Consider the following 16896-nt stretch of genomic DNA (forward strand, 5'->3'; position numbering starts at 1 on the left):
CTTTAAATGGTCTTTGCCTCCAGATAAACTCCCTCTCCACCTACGAAATTTTAGCCGCATTGGACTGTTTTCAAATACTGTTACCAAACACCATTATTGCATGATTACATTAACACCATGATTAAACGCCATTGTGAGAATTCATGTTTTACATAGGAGAAAGGTTGAATAAATGCTTGAAGTTAGTTTTGAACAACTATGTCCCATTAGAAACAGCAAAAACACATCAAACCTACATCGGGATTTTTTGTTGTTGTTGTCATTTAAATAGAGCTGTCCATTTTAGTTGTCTTTAGAGTACCTGGAACTCTAATTTCTTCTTTTATTTCAACTCTCTTTTCCTTTTCTTTTTCTTTCTTTCCTTCCTTCCATCCTTTCTTCCTTCTTCTTTTTTTTTTTTTTTTTTTTTTTTGGTTCTTTCTCCCCATCCCTCTTCCTTATTCTCTTCACTTCTTTCCTGTTGTGAAATTCATTCTGGTTTTTCAGGGAAAGCTATAACCATACCCATGAGGATTTTTACTCCCTGTAATGAGTTAAAAAAGAGTTATGGGAAGTTTGCCTCCACAGCTTGGGGTAGGCCTGAAAATTGTGTAAGTCTTTTGTGTTGTCCAAGGTACACTTGCAGTGAATCTTTTATCTTTGGTGCACACCAGAACACTAAAACATCAATCAGAGAAAACAGTCTTTCTTCCAGTTTGTGTAATCCTGTGACACCACTTTAAGTACCTGGGCTGATAGTCACTCCTTTCTGGCTCTTCCGACTTAACGAGAATCAGGCAAAGCTGCTGGCTGCTATCCATCTGAGTGGGAGTCCAGGCTGTAACTGAGAATTTGTCCTGTGGCTCTCCCCGCCTTGGACTGCCTGTTTCTACCAGAGTCTTTACTCCAGGCACTAATGAAATCAAAGCACTGAAAATGAAGAGTACTTCCTAACAAATGGTTAGCTTTGCTGTTACAATTCAAACAGCAAGTGAAATGTTTTGGAAGATGATCTTTTCTCAGAAATGACAGAATGTTGGACCTAAAAGATTCTTTGGCAGTTTGGAAAATGACAGTTGAGAGTTGTGAGGGTTATTTGTTGTTTCTTTGAGACTCATGAAACAAGCTGGTTTTTAGGATTCCTCTGGAGGAACAAAAAGACATTGGTATTTAGTTATAAAATGCTAAGTCATTTCTGGTCTCAATATCTCACACCACGTATTTTCTCCCTCTATCCCCAAATTTATTTATTGTATGAAAAAATCAAAGATAGCAGAAGAGAAAGTAAATACTTTGAAATGGCAAGTCTCTTCTTCCCTCTCTCCCCTCTGAATCCAGCAATCAAAAAACAGTGAATTGTTTTGAGGCCTTTTTTATTCTTTGGGAATTCCCTTATACATAGATGTTTCCAACTGAGATATAGTCGTTCATTTTTCCGAGGGCTAAATCAGGAAAATACTGGGCAGTTTGATACCTGCAGATAAGACAGTTATAGAAATGAGACATGGGCCTTGTCCAAGCACATAAAAGATGGCAGTAGTCAAAATTCCCCTACTGAGGACTACTAGCTTCAATGAGATAAAGGCTACTATTAATAAATACTTAATATTTATTTTATTCAGTCATTGACTATCTTATTACTTACCCTCCAATATTCTTCTGAGCAATAATCAAAATTGTTTTTAGCTCTGCAGTTGATTGAGGACAACTACTCAAGCCATTTGGACTCTGTTGGAGCTCATATTTAATTAAGGTAAATGAGATTCCTATGAAAACATTGAGACTGAAGTCTGGTTGTTGGTATTCGTGTAGTTTTGGATTGGTCTAAGGCTAAACTTTGCACTCAGTCTGGAAAAAAAAACACATCAGAACCAATTTTGACCACATTATGCCGCACAAAGAGGCGTAATCTAAGCAGTTTTGTTTTGTTTTGCCCCAGGTGTTTTAACTGTAGCGTTTTCTAACTTTTTTCTGGGAAATTAGTTTTCATTCCGTCTTGGGATATCTCTGGATATTTCTAAGCTCCTTGGTGCTTCTTCCCCCAGGAACATATTAAGGGGAACAGGCAGATCGGTTTCATCAGAATGGTGTTAACTCGCCACCTGAAATGATTCGTTACTTATAACTTGATATTATTTATTTTTCATAAATATCATCGGCTGCTAAAACACACACACCAGAAACGGATCTCTGGTTTTTCACGGGCATCAGAACTGGGGGACGCTCGCGGGAGTGCACACGGAGGTACCTCGGCTTCCGCACTACAACTCCCAGAAGGCGCCGCGACCAGGAGGCCGCTTCCGAGCGTGTGACCCCCGCCCCACGCTCGGTGCCGGGGGACGCTGGAGTGCTGCGGCCGTGTTCGTGGGTTGAGCGCCGCGGTTGATTGCTGTCGACGCTCTCCTGGCCGGGGTCCGGCGCTGTCCCGGAGCACTCTCTCCACTCCCCTGCCTGCGGACTCATCATGAGGCGCCTGGGCTCTGTGCAGAGGAAAATGCCGTGTGTGTTTGTGACAGAGGTGAAAGAGGAGCCTTCCACCAAAAGGGAGCATCAGGTACCGAGGAGCGCGGGGCCGGCGGGGCGGCCGCGCGTGAGCTCCTCCCCGCGGCGCCGGCTGGGTTTGAACCCAGCCGGACGCCCAGGCGCGTTGGAGCCGCTCTGCAGGCCGGGGGTTTCTGCAGGTTTCGCTGGGGCCGTCTAGGGGACGGGTGTCCCTACGCCTCGAGCTCCAGGTTCTTGTACCTTCTGAGTTGCAAGGGAGGGAATATGGGACAGTTTTTCTAATCGGGCGATTCAAACTGGTCATTGCATGGAAATTGAAAACCTGTATCTTAAATAATGTACCTTTTTTCTCACATTACCATCTTTTGAGGAAAACCCCTCAAGAATTCATGTAATCACTGCAAAACAAGCTTTACTACTTTTTACTAGTGTGGTGACTAAGTGGAGGTTTTTAGAAAACTTGCTTCACCTGTTCTAACCTGGGAACCCATGGCAGTGTTGACAGCTAACCTAGTTGGGTCACTGAAGATCAGACCTTGTGTAATTACCTACTTGATTCTAATTTTGATATTCTCATCTCAAGGTTTTCTATTCTCTCAACACCGTGTTTTACACGTAGAGGGTCCTTAATACATACCGGTGAATGATCCTGTATCAGGATTATTCTTTAATATATGGCAAAGTCCTTGATAGCAGAATCCCATTAGCATCTGGGCGCTTCCAGCTCATACAAAATCAGCTTGTGCATTTGACATCAACCTTCACCTCCCCTTAACATCATTGACACTGGCCTTCATGTCTTCCAGACTAAAAGACCTTTAAGGCCAAGAGTACCCTGTTATCTCTAGTCCCAGTTTCTAGGACCTGTCACATGCACTGGATAAATATTGATTGAATTAAAGGAACCCTGGCGTCATTTCATGCCAGTTTTCCCTTTACCTTAACGCTTTTTACCGTATAACAGTAGAAAAGAATCTACTGCCATCACTGTTATAATTCCTTAATATTTTATGCCCTGTTATTGCACTACCTGTTTACTATATTGCCACCCAGAATGATCGGCATTACATTCTTTCCTGGTCACAACCCCGCAGTTACTACTAAATGTCTGTAGCAGTAGTTGTCAAGCTTTTATTTTTTTAACTCTAACAAACTCAATTCATATGAAACAATGTCATCCTGAATAGTGCTTCACTCTAGCTGTGCTTCTCAACTTTGTATGTTGGGGATGGAGAGGGAGTAATTGATGAAAGCCCCCTCTACCAGGAGAAATAAGCCCCATCTCTTGTCCCTCTGCAGTTAAGAATAGCTTATAGTATTGTTTATAGTGTAGCATCCAAATTCTTAAGTGTAATTCAAGGATTCCCATGAATTAGTCCCAGTCTTAGAGTGTCTTTTGCACCCGCCAGGAAGCTCCTGTGCTCATTGCAGCGGAAAGTGCAATGTGCGTTTGTCACTGAGGTGCTTACTTAAGTGAAGTCTGTTCTAGCAAAGTCTGTTTCATCCCGTGAACATACCAGACATAGTCATCTCTGTGTTCATGCTCAGGCTACGCACTCTGCCTAGAGCACTACCAGAATTTAAAATTCTTCATATCAGACCTTCTCTATGGAGTCTTGCTCAGCTTAGTTATCCAGTGATTTCCCCTGCCCAGAAATTGTAGAGGACCTGTCATTTCATACTCTCTTTTTAAACACACATGCCTTCTTTTTTCAGTCATAGTTTGAAGTCTCCAGTGACAGGTAGAGGAGAATTTTGTGTACCCTTTGGTATCTTAGGTTGCCCTTTGGACGTGTCAGTAGCAAAGAGGGGTAGATAATTCGTTCTTATGGAAGGGGCATTTGTACTCCTCGGGAACTCCAGAGTAAATCCTCCCTAGAATCTTTGATAAACACTACCCGGCCAAACCCTGGTTCTGCCACCACAGGGCAAATTGATATCCTCTGATACCAGTGTTACAAGTTAGTGATGAATCCCCAACCATTCAGTTTTATCTTAAAAGTACTGGATCAGTACCAGAATGGGGCTAATTTCCTAAGTTTGCCTGACTCTGAAACAGTACTTCATTTATTAGTCTTAAGCCTATTACACCAGTATAATGTTTATGTTGTGCAATGTTTTTCACATCATGTAAGATGAATGTTACTTCAGATATTTTAGACAGTAAAACACTGGCATAAGTCCTCAGAAATTAAAATAAATTACAGATAAAAAATTGGTACGAAGCATAGAAACTGTCTTTTCTTCCATTTCTGGTGCTCTTTTGGCTTGTCTTCCTGACAGTAGAAAAACCACAAATTAAATGCGCAATTTACTACTGGTAAATCTAAGAGGGTCCCCGTTTGTTTTTCTCCTTAGCACTTATCATATCAAACAGGGCACTGTGCATTTTGTCACTGTTGTCTTAAAATGAAAGTTCTACCAAGGGCAGGTACTGTTTTGTTCACCTGTATCCCAGTGCTGAGGACAACTCTTCACCCATAGGAGTCATTTAGCCAATGATTGTCAGGTAAACGACTGAACACACAGAACACTTGAACTAGGGATGCAGCTCTGCGTAGGACATGGTTCCTGGAGTCAAGCTAATTGCAGTGGGTAAAGAAACGTGTGAATACAGTTGGCCCATGAACAATACCAGAAAAACCCTAGTATAACTTGTGGCTTGCCCTTACATTTGAGTTTTCCTCCGTATCCGTGGTTCTCGATCTGGGATTCAACTGTGAATGGTAGTACTGCAGTATTTACTGTTGGAAAAAATGTGCGCATACGTGGGTTCAAACGCACAGTTCGACGTGTGTTGTTTAAGAGTCAACTGTAATTACAAACCTGTGTGGGAAAACACGTATTGCTGTGAGAGCATAGAAGGGGAGGGGGTGATTTGTAAGAATTTCACCGAAGTATTTTTTAAATGGTCTCGAAGGTCCCTCAGAACTTGTGAAATTAAGAACGTCCCAGGTGAGAGTGTGTGCAAAGGCATAGAGGCTGTTTATCTTAAACCAGTTTTCTCTCTCTCTTTTTTAAGCCATTTAAAGTTTTGGCAACTGAAACTATAAGTCACAAGGCATTAGATGCAGATATATACAGTGCAATTCCAACAGAAAAAGTGGATGGAACATGTTGTTATGTTACTACCTACAAAGGTAAAATAAAACTATACTACAAATACTATTTTTATTGATCACTTGAACTATATATATCTGAAATGGAGCATTACTTTTCATAAACCCTTGGAAACCTGAGTATAATAGGAAAATAATAAAGTCACAATTGTTATGTTATACGTATTTATTATCTAGTATCTTTCTCTTGGGGAGGAAAGGAAGATAACTGATGTTTACTTAATACCCATTAAGAACAGACAGTGTGATAAATTCTTTGTACATATTATCTCTAATTTGCACAATAAGCCTCTCCATTTCACAGAAGTGGAGACCAAAGCTCAGAGAGCATAAATAATTTGCCCAAGTCCATATAATTAATGAAGGGCTGAACTGGTGATAGGACCTAGCTGTGTCTGACCCTAAAGCTTGTTCTTGTCTCCCCAGTCCCAGTGCTGATTCCACTGTTTTTATCACTATTGGCAACGTCTCTAATTTATTTCATTTTAATGTACTTTAAAGGAGGTAGAGACTCAGAAGTTGTCAACCATATTGAGGAAAAAAATGCATTAAAAGAGGGTAATAATCTTTGTGATTTTTTTTCTGGATAGTGAAATTACCTCTCAGTTCCAACAAGAGAAATACAACAGTTAAATGCATATTGGACACATTCCTCATATCAAGAAATCTCTTCTGAAATGCATTTTAAAATTTTTAATTGTGCAAAATACACATAACATAAAATTTACCATGTTAACCATTTTTAACTGTATGGTCCAGTGGTATGTAGTTCACATTGTTGTGCTGTCAACACCATCCATCTCCAGAACTCTCTTCATCTTGTAAAACTAAAACTATATCCATTGAACAACTCACCATTCCCCCTTCTTCCAGCCCTTGGCAACTGCCGTTCTACTTTGTCTTTAGGATTTTGACTACCGTAGGTACTAAATATAAGTGGAGTCATACAGTATTTGTCTTTTTGTGATTGGCTTATTACTTCATTTATATATTGTCCTCAAGATTCTTCCATGTTGTAGTACATGTCAGAATTTCCTTTTTAAGGCTGAATAGTATTTCAGTGTGTGTATATACTGCAAGTTTGTATATACCACATACTTGTGTGTATATACCATTCATCCATCAGTGTATATTTGAAATGCTTCCACCTATCGTCTGTTGTGAACAATGTTGGTATGAATATGGTATACAGATATCTCTTTGAGTCTCTGCTTTCAGTTCTTTTGGGCCTATATCCAAAAGTGGAATTGCTGGATTATATAGTAATTCTATTTGACTTTTTGAGGAACTGTCATATGTTTTCCATAGCAGCTGCACCATTTACATTCCTACCAAGAGGGCAGAAAGTTTCCAGTTTCTCCACATTCTCACCAACACTTATTTTGTTTTTATTTTAATAGTAGGCATTTTAATGAGTGTGAATACAATGCATTTTTTATGTTTACTTGTAAAAAGAACAAAAGGTCCATTCAACCAGAAATGGTACTGTAATTTTAATCTGGTTCTTTATATTGTTTATTGGTATATCTAATATGTAATATAGAATGTCTAAACCAAACTGTAATCAATAATTTTTGAAACCCCTGATTTATATATTTGAAGAAATTATAAAGGACTTTTTTAGACTTTTGTATTTATAGTAAGAAACTTAAATGAGCATCACTATGTGTAATTATGTATAATGGAGACAGTTAAACAAGATAGAATTGCTAAACTTACAGGACCCCAAATGGCAATGCTTGCAAATCCACAGTTCATTACAGGTAAAGGAAATACAATACAGCAAGGGCATTAAAAGCAAAGATGTACATCACAACCAGAGACTATCTCATAGCAGAGTCTGGTGAGACTGGGTAAAAACTTCTATAGTCCTCCTCCAACTCCTCTCCTGCCTTCCTGCCAAATCGTAGCAGGACACACTTTCTCAAATCAGGGAACACCTCAGAAACAGGGAATCTGAAATGGAGTGTCAGCTGGGGATTTTTATATTTTGCTGGTCAGGAAGGCATCTTCCTGCTGAGTAACTGGCGAGCCCTCCAGGAGCCTCACTGAGACCAGGTGCAACTCATTAGACTCACTGTTCTCAATAAAGACTGCTGGCTGGCTCACTGTCCCGGAATGTCTCAGATCCGTGACTGCAGAGTGTTAATCAGTGTTCCGTGCCTTGACCGGGTGAGAGCCATGTAAAACAACTGAGCCTCACTCCACAGTTTTGGGAATTAACCCTCATAACATAGAGCTGTGATGCTTTCAGGGAAGGTGTGAATACAATTTTCTGGTTATGTTTCAATTGAGAATAGAGGTAGCTTCAGCTTCTCATAAATGCTAGTTACTAATAAAGAATGGCTGTGGAATGTCCTTACAAGAGTCACATTTGCTTTTTATCTCATCCCCATCATTCTTGAACCAAAGACTGAAGTCTTACAGCATCAGGTACTGCTAGGTAGGATGTGTCTGTTACACCGCACATTTTCCCTTGTCTCCTGGGTTGCTTCTTTTAGAAAAGATGAGCCCTACTGTGTATTGAAAACTTTTATACCGAAATGTCTTTCAAGATAAATTTTACTGTTTGCCTTAAACTTTTTTTCCTTTTATTATTTTCTAGGTCAGCCATACCTTTGGGCTCGGCTGGATAGAAAACCTAACAAAGTAGCTGAGAAAAGATTTAAAAATTTTCTACATTCAAAACAAAATTCAAAAGGTTAGTGGGTCTTTTTTTTTTTTTTAAGCTTTTCATGATTTAAGTAAGCTGAAATTTTTTACTTATTTCTTGTTATGGTATTCTATACAGTATGTCCTTTACAATTTAACTGCTTTGGGGAAAGAAGAACATTATACTTGAATATTTTTATATGTAAAAGAATATGCTAGAAAAATATTTCAAAATGTTTTAACATTTCTGTGACTCCTCATTATAGTATGTCAATTTTACTAAAATATATGACCTACTGTATATATATTATAATGAGTGACACATTTTGGTTTTGTCTGCCTAAGAGATAAATAGGTAATTTTATAAATCAGGTACAAATATCAAAAGATTATTAACATTTTTAATTATTATATTAAATGCCTCTAAGTATATAAGTAGATATATATATACATTCATTATTATATATCCACTTATATATAATGTAATCTTTACATATATTTATATTCATAGTGCATTAATAATTTATCATTAATCTACACATACTGAAATACTGGCTGCTTTAGTTAGACTGTTACCTACTATTACAGATGGGGCCAGGTTCAAAACTGAAAATTTAAGGTGTCAGTACTTTCACCCTGAGTAGTCACATTGTGCTAATAATAAATGAAGAATTATATGGTACCTCATATTATAAGTTTCATTAGCTGTTTTTGAATTTCTTCACTATTTTATATTTTTTAAAGTATTGCCACACATAAGATTATTTGACTCTTTTAGAATTTTTTTGGAATATTGAGGAGGACTTCAAACCTGTTCCAGAGTGCTGGATACCAGCGAAGGAAATAGAACAATTAAATGGGAATCCGATGCCTGATGAAAATGGACACATTCCTGGTATTATGAAATCTCTTCTAAAATACAGTTTTGTGTTTACTAGTATAAAGAACAAAAGGTCATTCAATTGCCAAATACAGAATTTAATTTTAATGTGGTTCTTCATGGTACTTATCTATATAGCAAAAAATGTGAGTCTAATTTACAGTTAATACCAATGAAGTTTCATCTCAAGAACATCCTCCTGGGTTTAGAATGTTTCCTAAGATGGATAGGGTACTACCTGTAGTCTGTGAACACTAAAGCATTGAGTGGGACTAGCCCTGACGTGCATGTTGTCAAGATAGGCAGTGTGATTGATCTAGTCTGAAATAGGATATTAAGAAGCCGTTATTTTTTAGACTGGGGATAACAATACGTATATATTTTTTGCAAAGATCCTTGAAGACTTTCACAGCGAATGGAAGTGAAAATAGATGTCTCACAGTAGTTCTTCTGAGGATAGGAAAATGTTGCAAAAGTGTGCTGAGTAGAAAGAGAGCTCAGATTAAGGGTGAGTCCAGCAGGCATGACCAGAGAACCTATAATGTGCAAAGCTCTCTTTCTAGTAATACAACAATGGACACCAGAGCCCTTATCCTTGATAATCTTTTAGATATTAAGGACAAATCTGCCATTAATAGTATGACTTAAGAACTGAAAGGAAGTAAGATACAGGGTACAGTTGGAGAAAAGAGGAAGAACTCCTACTTCAACCTGTGGTGGTTAGAGGAAGCTTCTGAGGGGAGTGACATTTATACTGAAGCTTAAGAACCAGAACGTTAGTTGGAAGGAAGGGAGAAGTTCAGCTTCAGCAAACTCTCACAAAGGGGAGAGATCATGAGTCTTTTAGAAATTTTAAATAACACTTCATTGTGGCTGTATTGTGTAGGGTGTGTGACATTTGAGGAGGTTATAAAAATTGAGGCTGGAGATGTGGAACAGACTCAGATCTTAAAAGTATTTGTATTGCATCTAAATTAGTTTGAAGTTTGTACTGAAGATGATTATTAAGCAGAGCTACAGCAGAACTAAATTTAAATTTTTGAAATAGAACTATGATAAAAGTGGGGTGGGTTTCACTGGAGACTAGCAGACCGGCAGAGGTTATTACAGTAATCTGGGTGAATAATGAATGCCAAAGATGCGATGGTCATAATGGCATATATGCCCTAGTTTGTCTTTTTTTTTTTTTTTAAATAAAGAATTCTCCGCAATGAGGAAGCCTAATCTGACAACAGGAGTTAGGAAGGGAATAACAGTGACATTCAATAAATGTGAAATCAATAAATTGTTCAGCAAATATTGGAACAGTACAATCAATTGTGAAACCCTTACTACTGCCCTTGAAATTAGAGAGAAGGTGGAGAGAAAATAAAGAAGGTTTTAATGCTGTGTAATGTAGAATGGTGCTCAGTTCTTATTGAAACGGTGAATTTTCTAGTAAAAAAATTCTAGGTGCTCTGTAGTGAATAGTCAAATAGGTTAATTCCTCAACAGAATCAAGAATGAAATCTTATGATTAAAAAAAAATAGGATTTAAAAAGCAGTAAAACTATTAACATGTCCACTGATGTTAAGTGATACTTTTGTGTGATAGAACATCCAGAAAATATGGAAAATTTAGAACAGAAATTAAAATTACCTCAAGTCTCAATCCAAAGAAAAACAATGTAATGAAAAAAAAAACACTTCTTTCTTTAAATGATAGGTTGGGTACCAGTGGAGAAAAACAACAAACAGTATTGCTGGCATTCTTCGGTAGTTAATTATGAATTTGAAATTGCACTGGTACTGAAGCATCATTCTGATGATCCTGGTCTTTTGGAAATTAGTGCAGTGCCACTGTCAGATCTCTTAGAACAAACACTGGAGCTTATAGGAACCAATATTAATGGAAACCCATATGGTGAGTAAAGCGTTTTTCCTGTTCAGTTACAGTGACTGTCATTTATAGATACAACTTCTAGGTTCAGCTGAAAAAAATACACACTAAAGAAATGACTAATAAATTCAACTAATAAATAGCTTTCTAGGATTATAGCTATTTCTAAATTTTATGTCCATGGAGAAATTTTTGCATGACTCATTAATCCAAAAGGTTCATTTGAGCCTCTCATTCTTTACTGTAATAACATTATAGAACCATGTATGAAAGTAATTAATCAAATGTAACTTTTCATTCCTTTTTAAAACTTAGGTGAACTGAGTTGAAAGAAAGTCATGGTATGTTTTTTTCCCTCCAGTTTAATTGAGATATAATTGACATATATAGCACTGTATAAGTTTAAGGTGTACAGCATTATTTGACTTATATATATCATGAAATGATTATCACAGTAAGTTTAGTGAATATCCATTATGTTATATAGATTCAAAATTAAAGAAATAGAAGAAAAATTTTTTTTCTTGTGATGAGAACTCTTAGGATTTACTCTTAACAACTTTCATATATAACACAGCAGTGCTAATTTATCATGTACATTATCCCTAGTACTTATTTATCTTATAACTGGAAGTGTGTACCTTTTGACTGCCTTCATCCAGTTCCCCCTCCCATCACCTCCACTTCTGATAACCACAAATCTGATCTCTTTTTCCATGGGTGTGTTTGTTTTTGAAGTATAACTGACCTGTAACACTTTGTTAGTTCCTATTACACAAAACGGTGATTCAGTGCTTCCATGCATTTCAGAATGATCACTGTAAGTCTAGTTATGATCTGTCACCATACAAAGATCCTACGTAGTTATTAACTATTCCCACACTGTACATTTTATATCCGTGACTCATTTATTTTTCAGCTGTAAGTTTGTACCTTACTCTCCCTTACCTATTTTTCTTCTCTTTAACACACTCCCCTCTGGCAGAATTTTTTTTGTTCTATCTATAACTCTTTCTGTTTTGTTATGTTTGTTCATTTGTTTTGTTTTTTAGATTACATATGTAAGTGAAATCATACAGGATTTGTCTTTCTCTGACTTCACTTAGCATAATACCCTTCAGGTCCATCCATGTTGTCGCAAATGGCAAGATTTTATTTTATTTTTTGGTTGAGTAGTTTTGCAGTTTGTGTGTGTACACACCACATCTTTATCCATTCATCTGTTGATGGGCACTTAGGTTGCTTTTCATGGCTAGGCAATTAATTTAGCATTAATTAATGGCTAAGGGAAAAATTAAAAAATTGGCAATGAATAGCACATCAGTCATCAGAATATATACCATGATGAACTGAGTACAAGTCCTTAGGGCACTGTGGAGTTCATTGTTGACAGGAGAATGAAGACAGACCCACGGGTATTAAAGCTGAGTAGCAAAATACTCTGTAGAGATCAGAAGCAGATAGATTGGCAGGTGAGAAGAAGCTAAAACAGTAATTATACAAGTTACAGACACAACATGGCTGCTTGGCAAACACTGAATGATAGTTGAATGTGGCTGATGATTTAGAGGACAGATTGGTGGACTTTTTCTGCAAAAGACCGGACAGTAAACATTTAGGTTTTTTGGGTCATAACCTCTGAAACAGGCCACAGACAGTACTTAAATGAATGGGTGTGGCTGTACTCCATTGAAACAATTTACAAAAACAGGCATCTGGCTGGGTTTGGTCCAAACGCCATAGTTTGTCAGCTCCTAGTGTAGAGCACACAAAGGTGGAATTTACATTGATAAGTCTTTTTTATTTGGAGAAATTTTCTGTCTTTTTGGAACTTTTGTATGGCTAATAGCAAATTTTTACAATTTTAGGGTTAGGAAGCAAGAAGCATCCGTTACATCTTCTTATACCACATGGAGCATTTCAAGTAAGAAATCTACCTACCTTGAAGCACAGTGATCTGCTGTCCTGGTTTGAAGGTTGCAGAGAGGGTAAAATTGAAGGAATAGTATGGCATTGCAATGATGGCTGTTTAATCAAGGTAATGGCAGAAAATAGTGGTGTTCTGTCATTTTATATTCTTAAAACAAAGTGGCACTAAAATACTCTCTTCGAATTGCACTTAATTCTGATATGCAGTAAAGAAATTTAATTTCTTCATCTCACGTGCCACCATCTTTATAAGATAAAGTTGTTTCCCAATGTGTATTCAATCTGTGGGGCTTGATTCTAGATGTGCTTCAGGATTAAAGTGAAGAAAACGTCTGGAGAACTCTGCATACCACGTATTTCCTTCTTAGAAATTCGTGTTGAATATAGCATTCTCTGAGACATCCTGTACTAGTAACTTACTCAACATTTCTCAAAATTACTTGATTATGGAATTTGTTAGGGGTATCAAGGTGACAATTAATATGTACTGAATGAATTATTTCACACTTTGTGCCCTTTCTGTCTCCTGGACTTGTGTATGTGATTTTGCACAGGTAGTCATGTGTTCACTGAAGCCAGAAACTTAGATATCGTTTTTAACCTCTCTCTCCATTACTTCATAAATCCAGTTAACAGTTCTAAAAGATTCTCATCTGACTTCTCCAGCCGACTGGCTATTAATTTTAATTCAAACCAGAATTCACACTTGAACTATTTTATCACTCTCCTAAATGATATCTTTCAGTCTTGTCCTTGTTCTGTCCACTCTTCACAATGAACAAGAATACTACTTCCCTGCATAAAACTGCTGAGTGACATTAAGATTTTTCATGATCTGGCCCCTGGTTAAATTTCCAGAACTCTCCACACCCATCTCCCAAACACACCCACACTGTATATGTTCTAAACACACTTAACTAATTGCAACCAGAGCAAAAAGCAGTGTTCTGTCACGTAACACCCCCCTTGGTTAGAATGCCTTCTGCCCACATTTTTAGTTGGCTAGCTTCTCTACTCAGCAGCAGACTCTATTAGTCATTAAATTTTTATGGAGCTCCTGAATATGTTCCTGACATGATTCCAGGTGCTGGAAACAGAGTCAACAAAACAGTGTCTCTGCCTTCATGAAGCTCACACTTTAATGGGGAAGATAGAAGCAATAAACAAATAAATATGTAATTTGTCAGGAAGAGAACAGCTATGAAAAAAAAAAAAAAAAGAGTAAGATGAAGTGGAGCCTTAAATGGTGCCTGGCAGAAGATAGGCCCTCTAAATACTTGTAAGTGAATGAAGAGAATGTGGGTGGAAGCTAATACCCTTTTTCCTCTTTTCAGGTCCATCGCCACCATCTTGGTTTATGCTGGCCAATCCCAGATACTTATATGAATTCAAAGCCAGTTATTATCAACATGAACCTGAACAAATATGAGTATGCCTTTGATGCTAAGAGTTTATTTAATCATTTTTCAAAAATTGATCATCAGAAATTTAGTAGGCTCAATGATATAATACTCAGTGTATAAACTGGAAATGCAATTAAAAATCAGCTTCATTGTTGTTATATTTCAATCTTGAATATTCTGCCATATTTAAAAGGTAAAAATACCTCAAGATTTCTTTTTATTATTCAGTGTTTAATGTTAAAGTAACATGTCTTCTAGCATTTGAAAAAATGAATTTCCCAGTTGCAGATATCTACTCAAAATTTTATTTAGAAACAGCAAATGAATTTTAACGTTTGGACTTAAAAATATAAGTAATAATAAGCTCCCCATCTTGTACAAAGGTTGGATTCAATCCATTATAAATGGATAGTAGTTAAACAAACAATTTTGGATCATTTACTTTCAAAATTAAATAGTTCAAGCTGAATTTAATATTGCTAGATAGTTAACAAAACATATGGCTCAAACTCAACATATATATACATACACATATATAATTTGAGAATCTTAACATATATAAATATGTAAGTATATATAAAACCCATTTTACATGTTAAAATTGTTCTTTACCCTCATACTCGTCTTAATCAAAACATTATGAATGTACAGAAATTCACAGCTTATTGCCTATTTGATAGATGACTTATTCTAAAAGTCTTCAAAAATATACTTTTCTAATATGTTGAAATTTTCATGTAATTTTATTTACTGAAAATTTCAATTTAGGTAAAGGTACAAGGTATTGGAAAGGAAAGCATGTAGGTCAGAGACCTACTTGATTTCCAGATGGAATTTCCAGATGGAATTTTAACTTATAAAGTTAATAAATAGTTAAATAAAAGTACAGATGTGGCCTTTAATATATAGGGAAATTAATAGGACTTTCCTCCTCTTCTTCAAACTGTTCAGAAGCAGCAACTGGACTAGTTAATTCAACTCCAAACTGTTCAGAAAGTTTTTTTAACTTCTCTTCTAAGAGAATATTTTTTTTCACTTCTTCTTTGTAATTATACTTCAGATCTTCAATTTCTTCAAAAAATGAAGGATCAAAATTTTCCAGTTCTTTTTTCAGCTTTTTTATTTCCTCCTAATAGAAACATACTATCTTTAGAAGTTACATATAAGAAAGAATACATTCTTTAGGTTTAAAGTAAAGAGATTTAATTATAAACATGAAATCAAAGTAGCCTGAATAGTCAAATATACTTATAAAGGCATAAGTATTTTCTTAAGATTTTATTAAGTTTCATTGTACAGCGTACGTAACTAGCTTGTAAACTGTCAAATTACTTGTTCTGTAAGTTATGTCCTAGTCTTGGACTAAAATTTATCAGCTCTTAAATTAGGGTGATTTAATCTCTCTCCAAAAGATTATTAGACATTCTCAGTGAGGCAATCAGAAAAACTTTGCTATGTTATTCACAACATTGAAGTCATTTTGGTTAAGATTCTTTGATTTAGGCTTCATTTGTGTTTTCTTAATAAATATCTAATTTGTAATGAATAACAGTCACTTGTTATAAATATATTTATGATCAGGGAACCTCTAGGATTCTGCCTGGTTAAAAGTTAGGTATCTAGTAAAGAAACAATTTGAGCTTTAACTAAAGACTGTAGAATAGCCAGTGATCATTATTTAATTTTCACATTTATGCTCTTTTTTTCAGTTTACAGATTCTTAAAGAGATAAAGTATATCAATATCTTTCTTTAAGGGAGCTATTCCTGAAAAAAATTTCCAAAGGAAATAAAAATGTAACCCAAAACTTAGGAAAATATTAAAATAATGAACGATATTTGACAGTTAAAAATAAATTTACTCTTTAAGCCTACTTGTTTTGTCTCAATTTTTTGCTAGTTCTTAATATTTTTAACACAGTTAGATGAACATAATAAACTTTGCAATATCAAAGTTAAATGTAAGTATAAAATGTGATCCCAGGAATTTTTAGAACTCATACCCTGAACTCAAAGGTGGTGATCATAAAAATAGTTTTCAACAGCTGTTTTCAAAAAACATTCATAATACTATAATAAGATATAATTAAATATTTACCTTCAAATGCTGCTTTTCTAGATCTGAGGTTTTGAGCTGTGTCTCTAAATCTTCGACCTTTTCCTTTAGTTGATCAGGATCTGCCAAAAAAGTTATAAAAATCAGACTCAGGTTTTTCCCACTATGAATAAATTCAAGATAAAGGATTTGTTTTAGATAAGGAGGAAACTTATGAGACTAGAGCCTGGAAAATAAGGGATTTTATGGTTGAAACACTTTTCAGGCTGTGAATTCTGTATGCTACCTCTATATCAGGTATTAATATTCCATTTCAGGCAGAGGCATATGCTAGGTATTAGAAGTATAGAGTCAGGTTAATTTTCAGAGAAAAATTCTAGAACCAAGAAAACTTCTTAAGTGCTCAAAGTACAACAAAATAAGCAGACTGTTTGTTAGGGAAGAAGCCAAGTGCTCCTGTTACCAGACCACTTTGGCTAATCCATGTAGGTAAATACG

General features: G+C 36.1%; 2 protein-coding genes across 7 annotated transcripts in view; one reads left to right on the top strand and one right to left on the bottom strand.

Annotated features, from left to right (window-relative positions):
* Nucleotides 1-2280: 2280 nt before the first annotated feature.
* Nucleotides 2281-14509, top strand: RLIG1 (RNA 5'-phosphate and 3'-OH ligase 1). 2 transcript variants are annotated; one of them, XM_031463055.2, is made up of 7 exons: nucleotides 2281-2533; nucleotides 5504-5621; nucleotides 8206-8301; nucleotides 9031-9147; nucleotides 10838-11035; nucleotides 12880-12935; nucleotides 14275-14509. In XM_031463055.2, the coding sequence occupies exons 1-7, from the start codon at nucleotides 2444-2446 to the stop codon at nucleotides 14461-14463; spliced, it is 864 nt and encodes a 287-aa protein (XP_031318915.1). In that variant the 5' UTR covers nucleotides 2281-2443; the 3' UTR covers nucleotides 14464-14509. The 2 variants fall into 2 exon arrangements, with proteins under 2 accessions (XP_031318915.1, XP_010985262.1); XM_010986960.3 differs by having other exon boundaries at nucleotides 2282-2533; nucleotides 12880-13049.
* Nucleotides 14510-14867: 358 nt separating this feature from the next.
* The window catches only part of CEP290 (centrosomal protein 290), an 81920-nt gene continuing 79891 nt past the window's right edge, over nucleotides 14868-16896 (bottom strand). For all 5 annotated transcript variants that reach the window (XM_010986959.3, XM_031463048.2, XM_031463049.2 and 2 more), the window contains 2 exons: nucleotides 16441-16520; nucleotides 14868-15472 (listed from right to left, as the gene is read on the bottom strand). In XM_010986959.3, the coding sequence (XP_010985261.2) occupies nucleotides 15242-15472; nucleotides 16441-16520 (311 nt within the window). In that variant the 3' untranslated portion in view covers nucleotides 14868-15241. The remainder of the gene's footprint in view (nucleotides 15473-16440; nucleotides 16521-16896) is intronic.

The sequence above is a fragment of the Camelus dromedarius genome, chromosome 11, assembly GCF_036321535.1.
Source record: "Camelus dromedarius isolate mCamDro1 chromosome 11, mCamDro1.pat, whole genome shotgun sequence".
NCBI classification, from domain to species: domain Eukaryota; kingdom Metazoa; phylum Chordata; class Mammalia; order Artiodactyla; family Camelidae; genus Camelus; species Camelus dromedarius.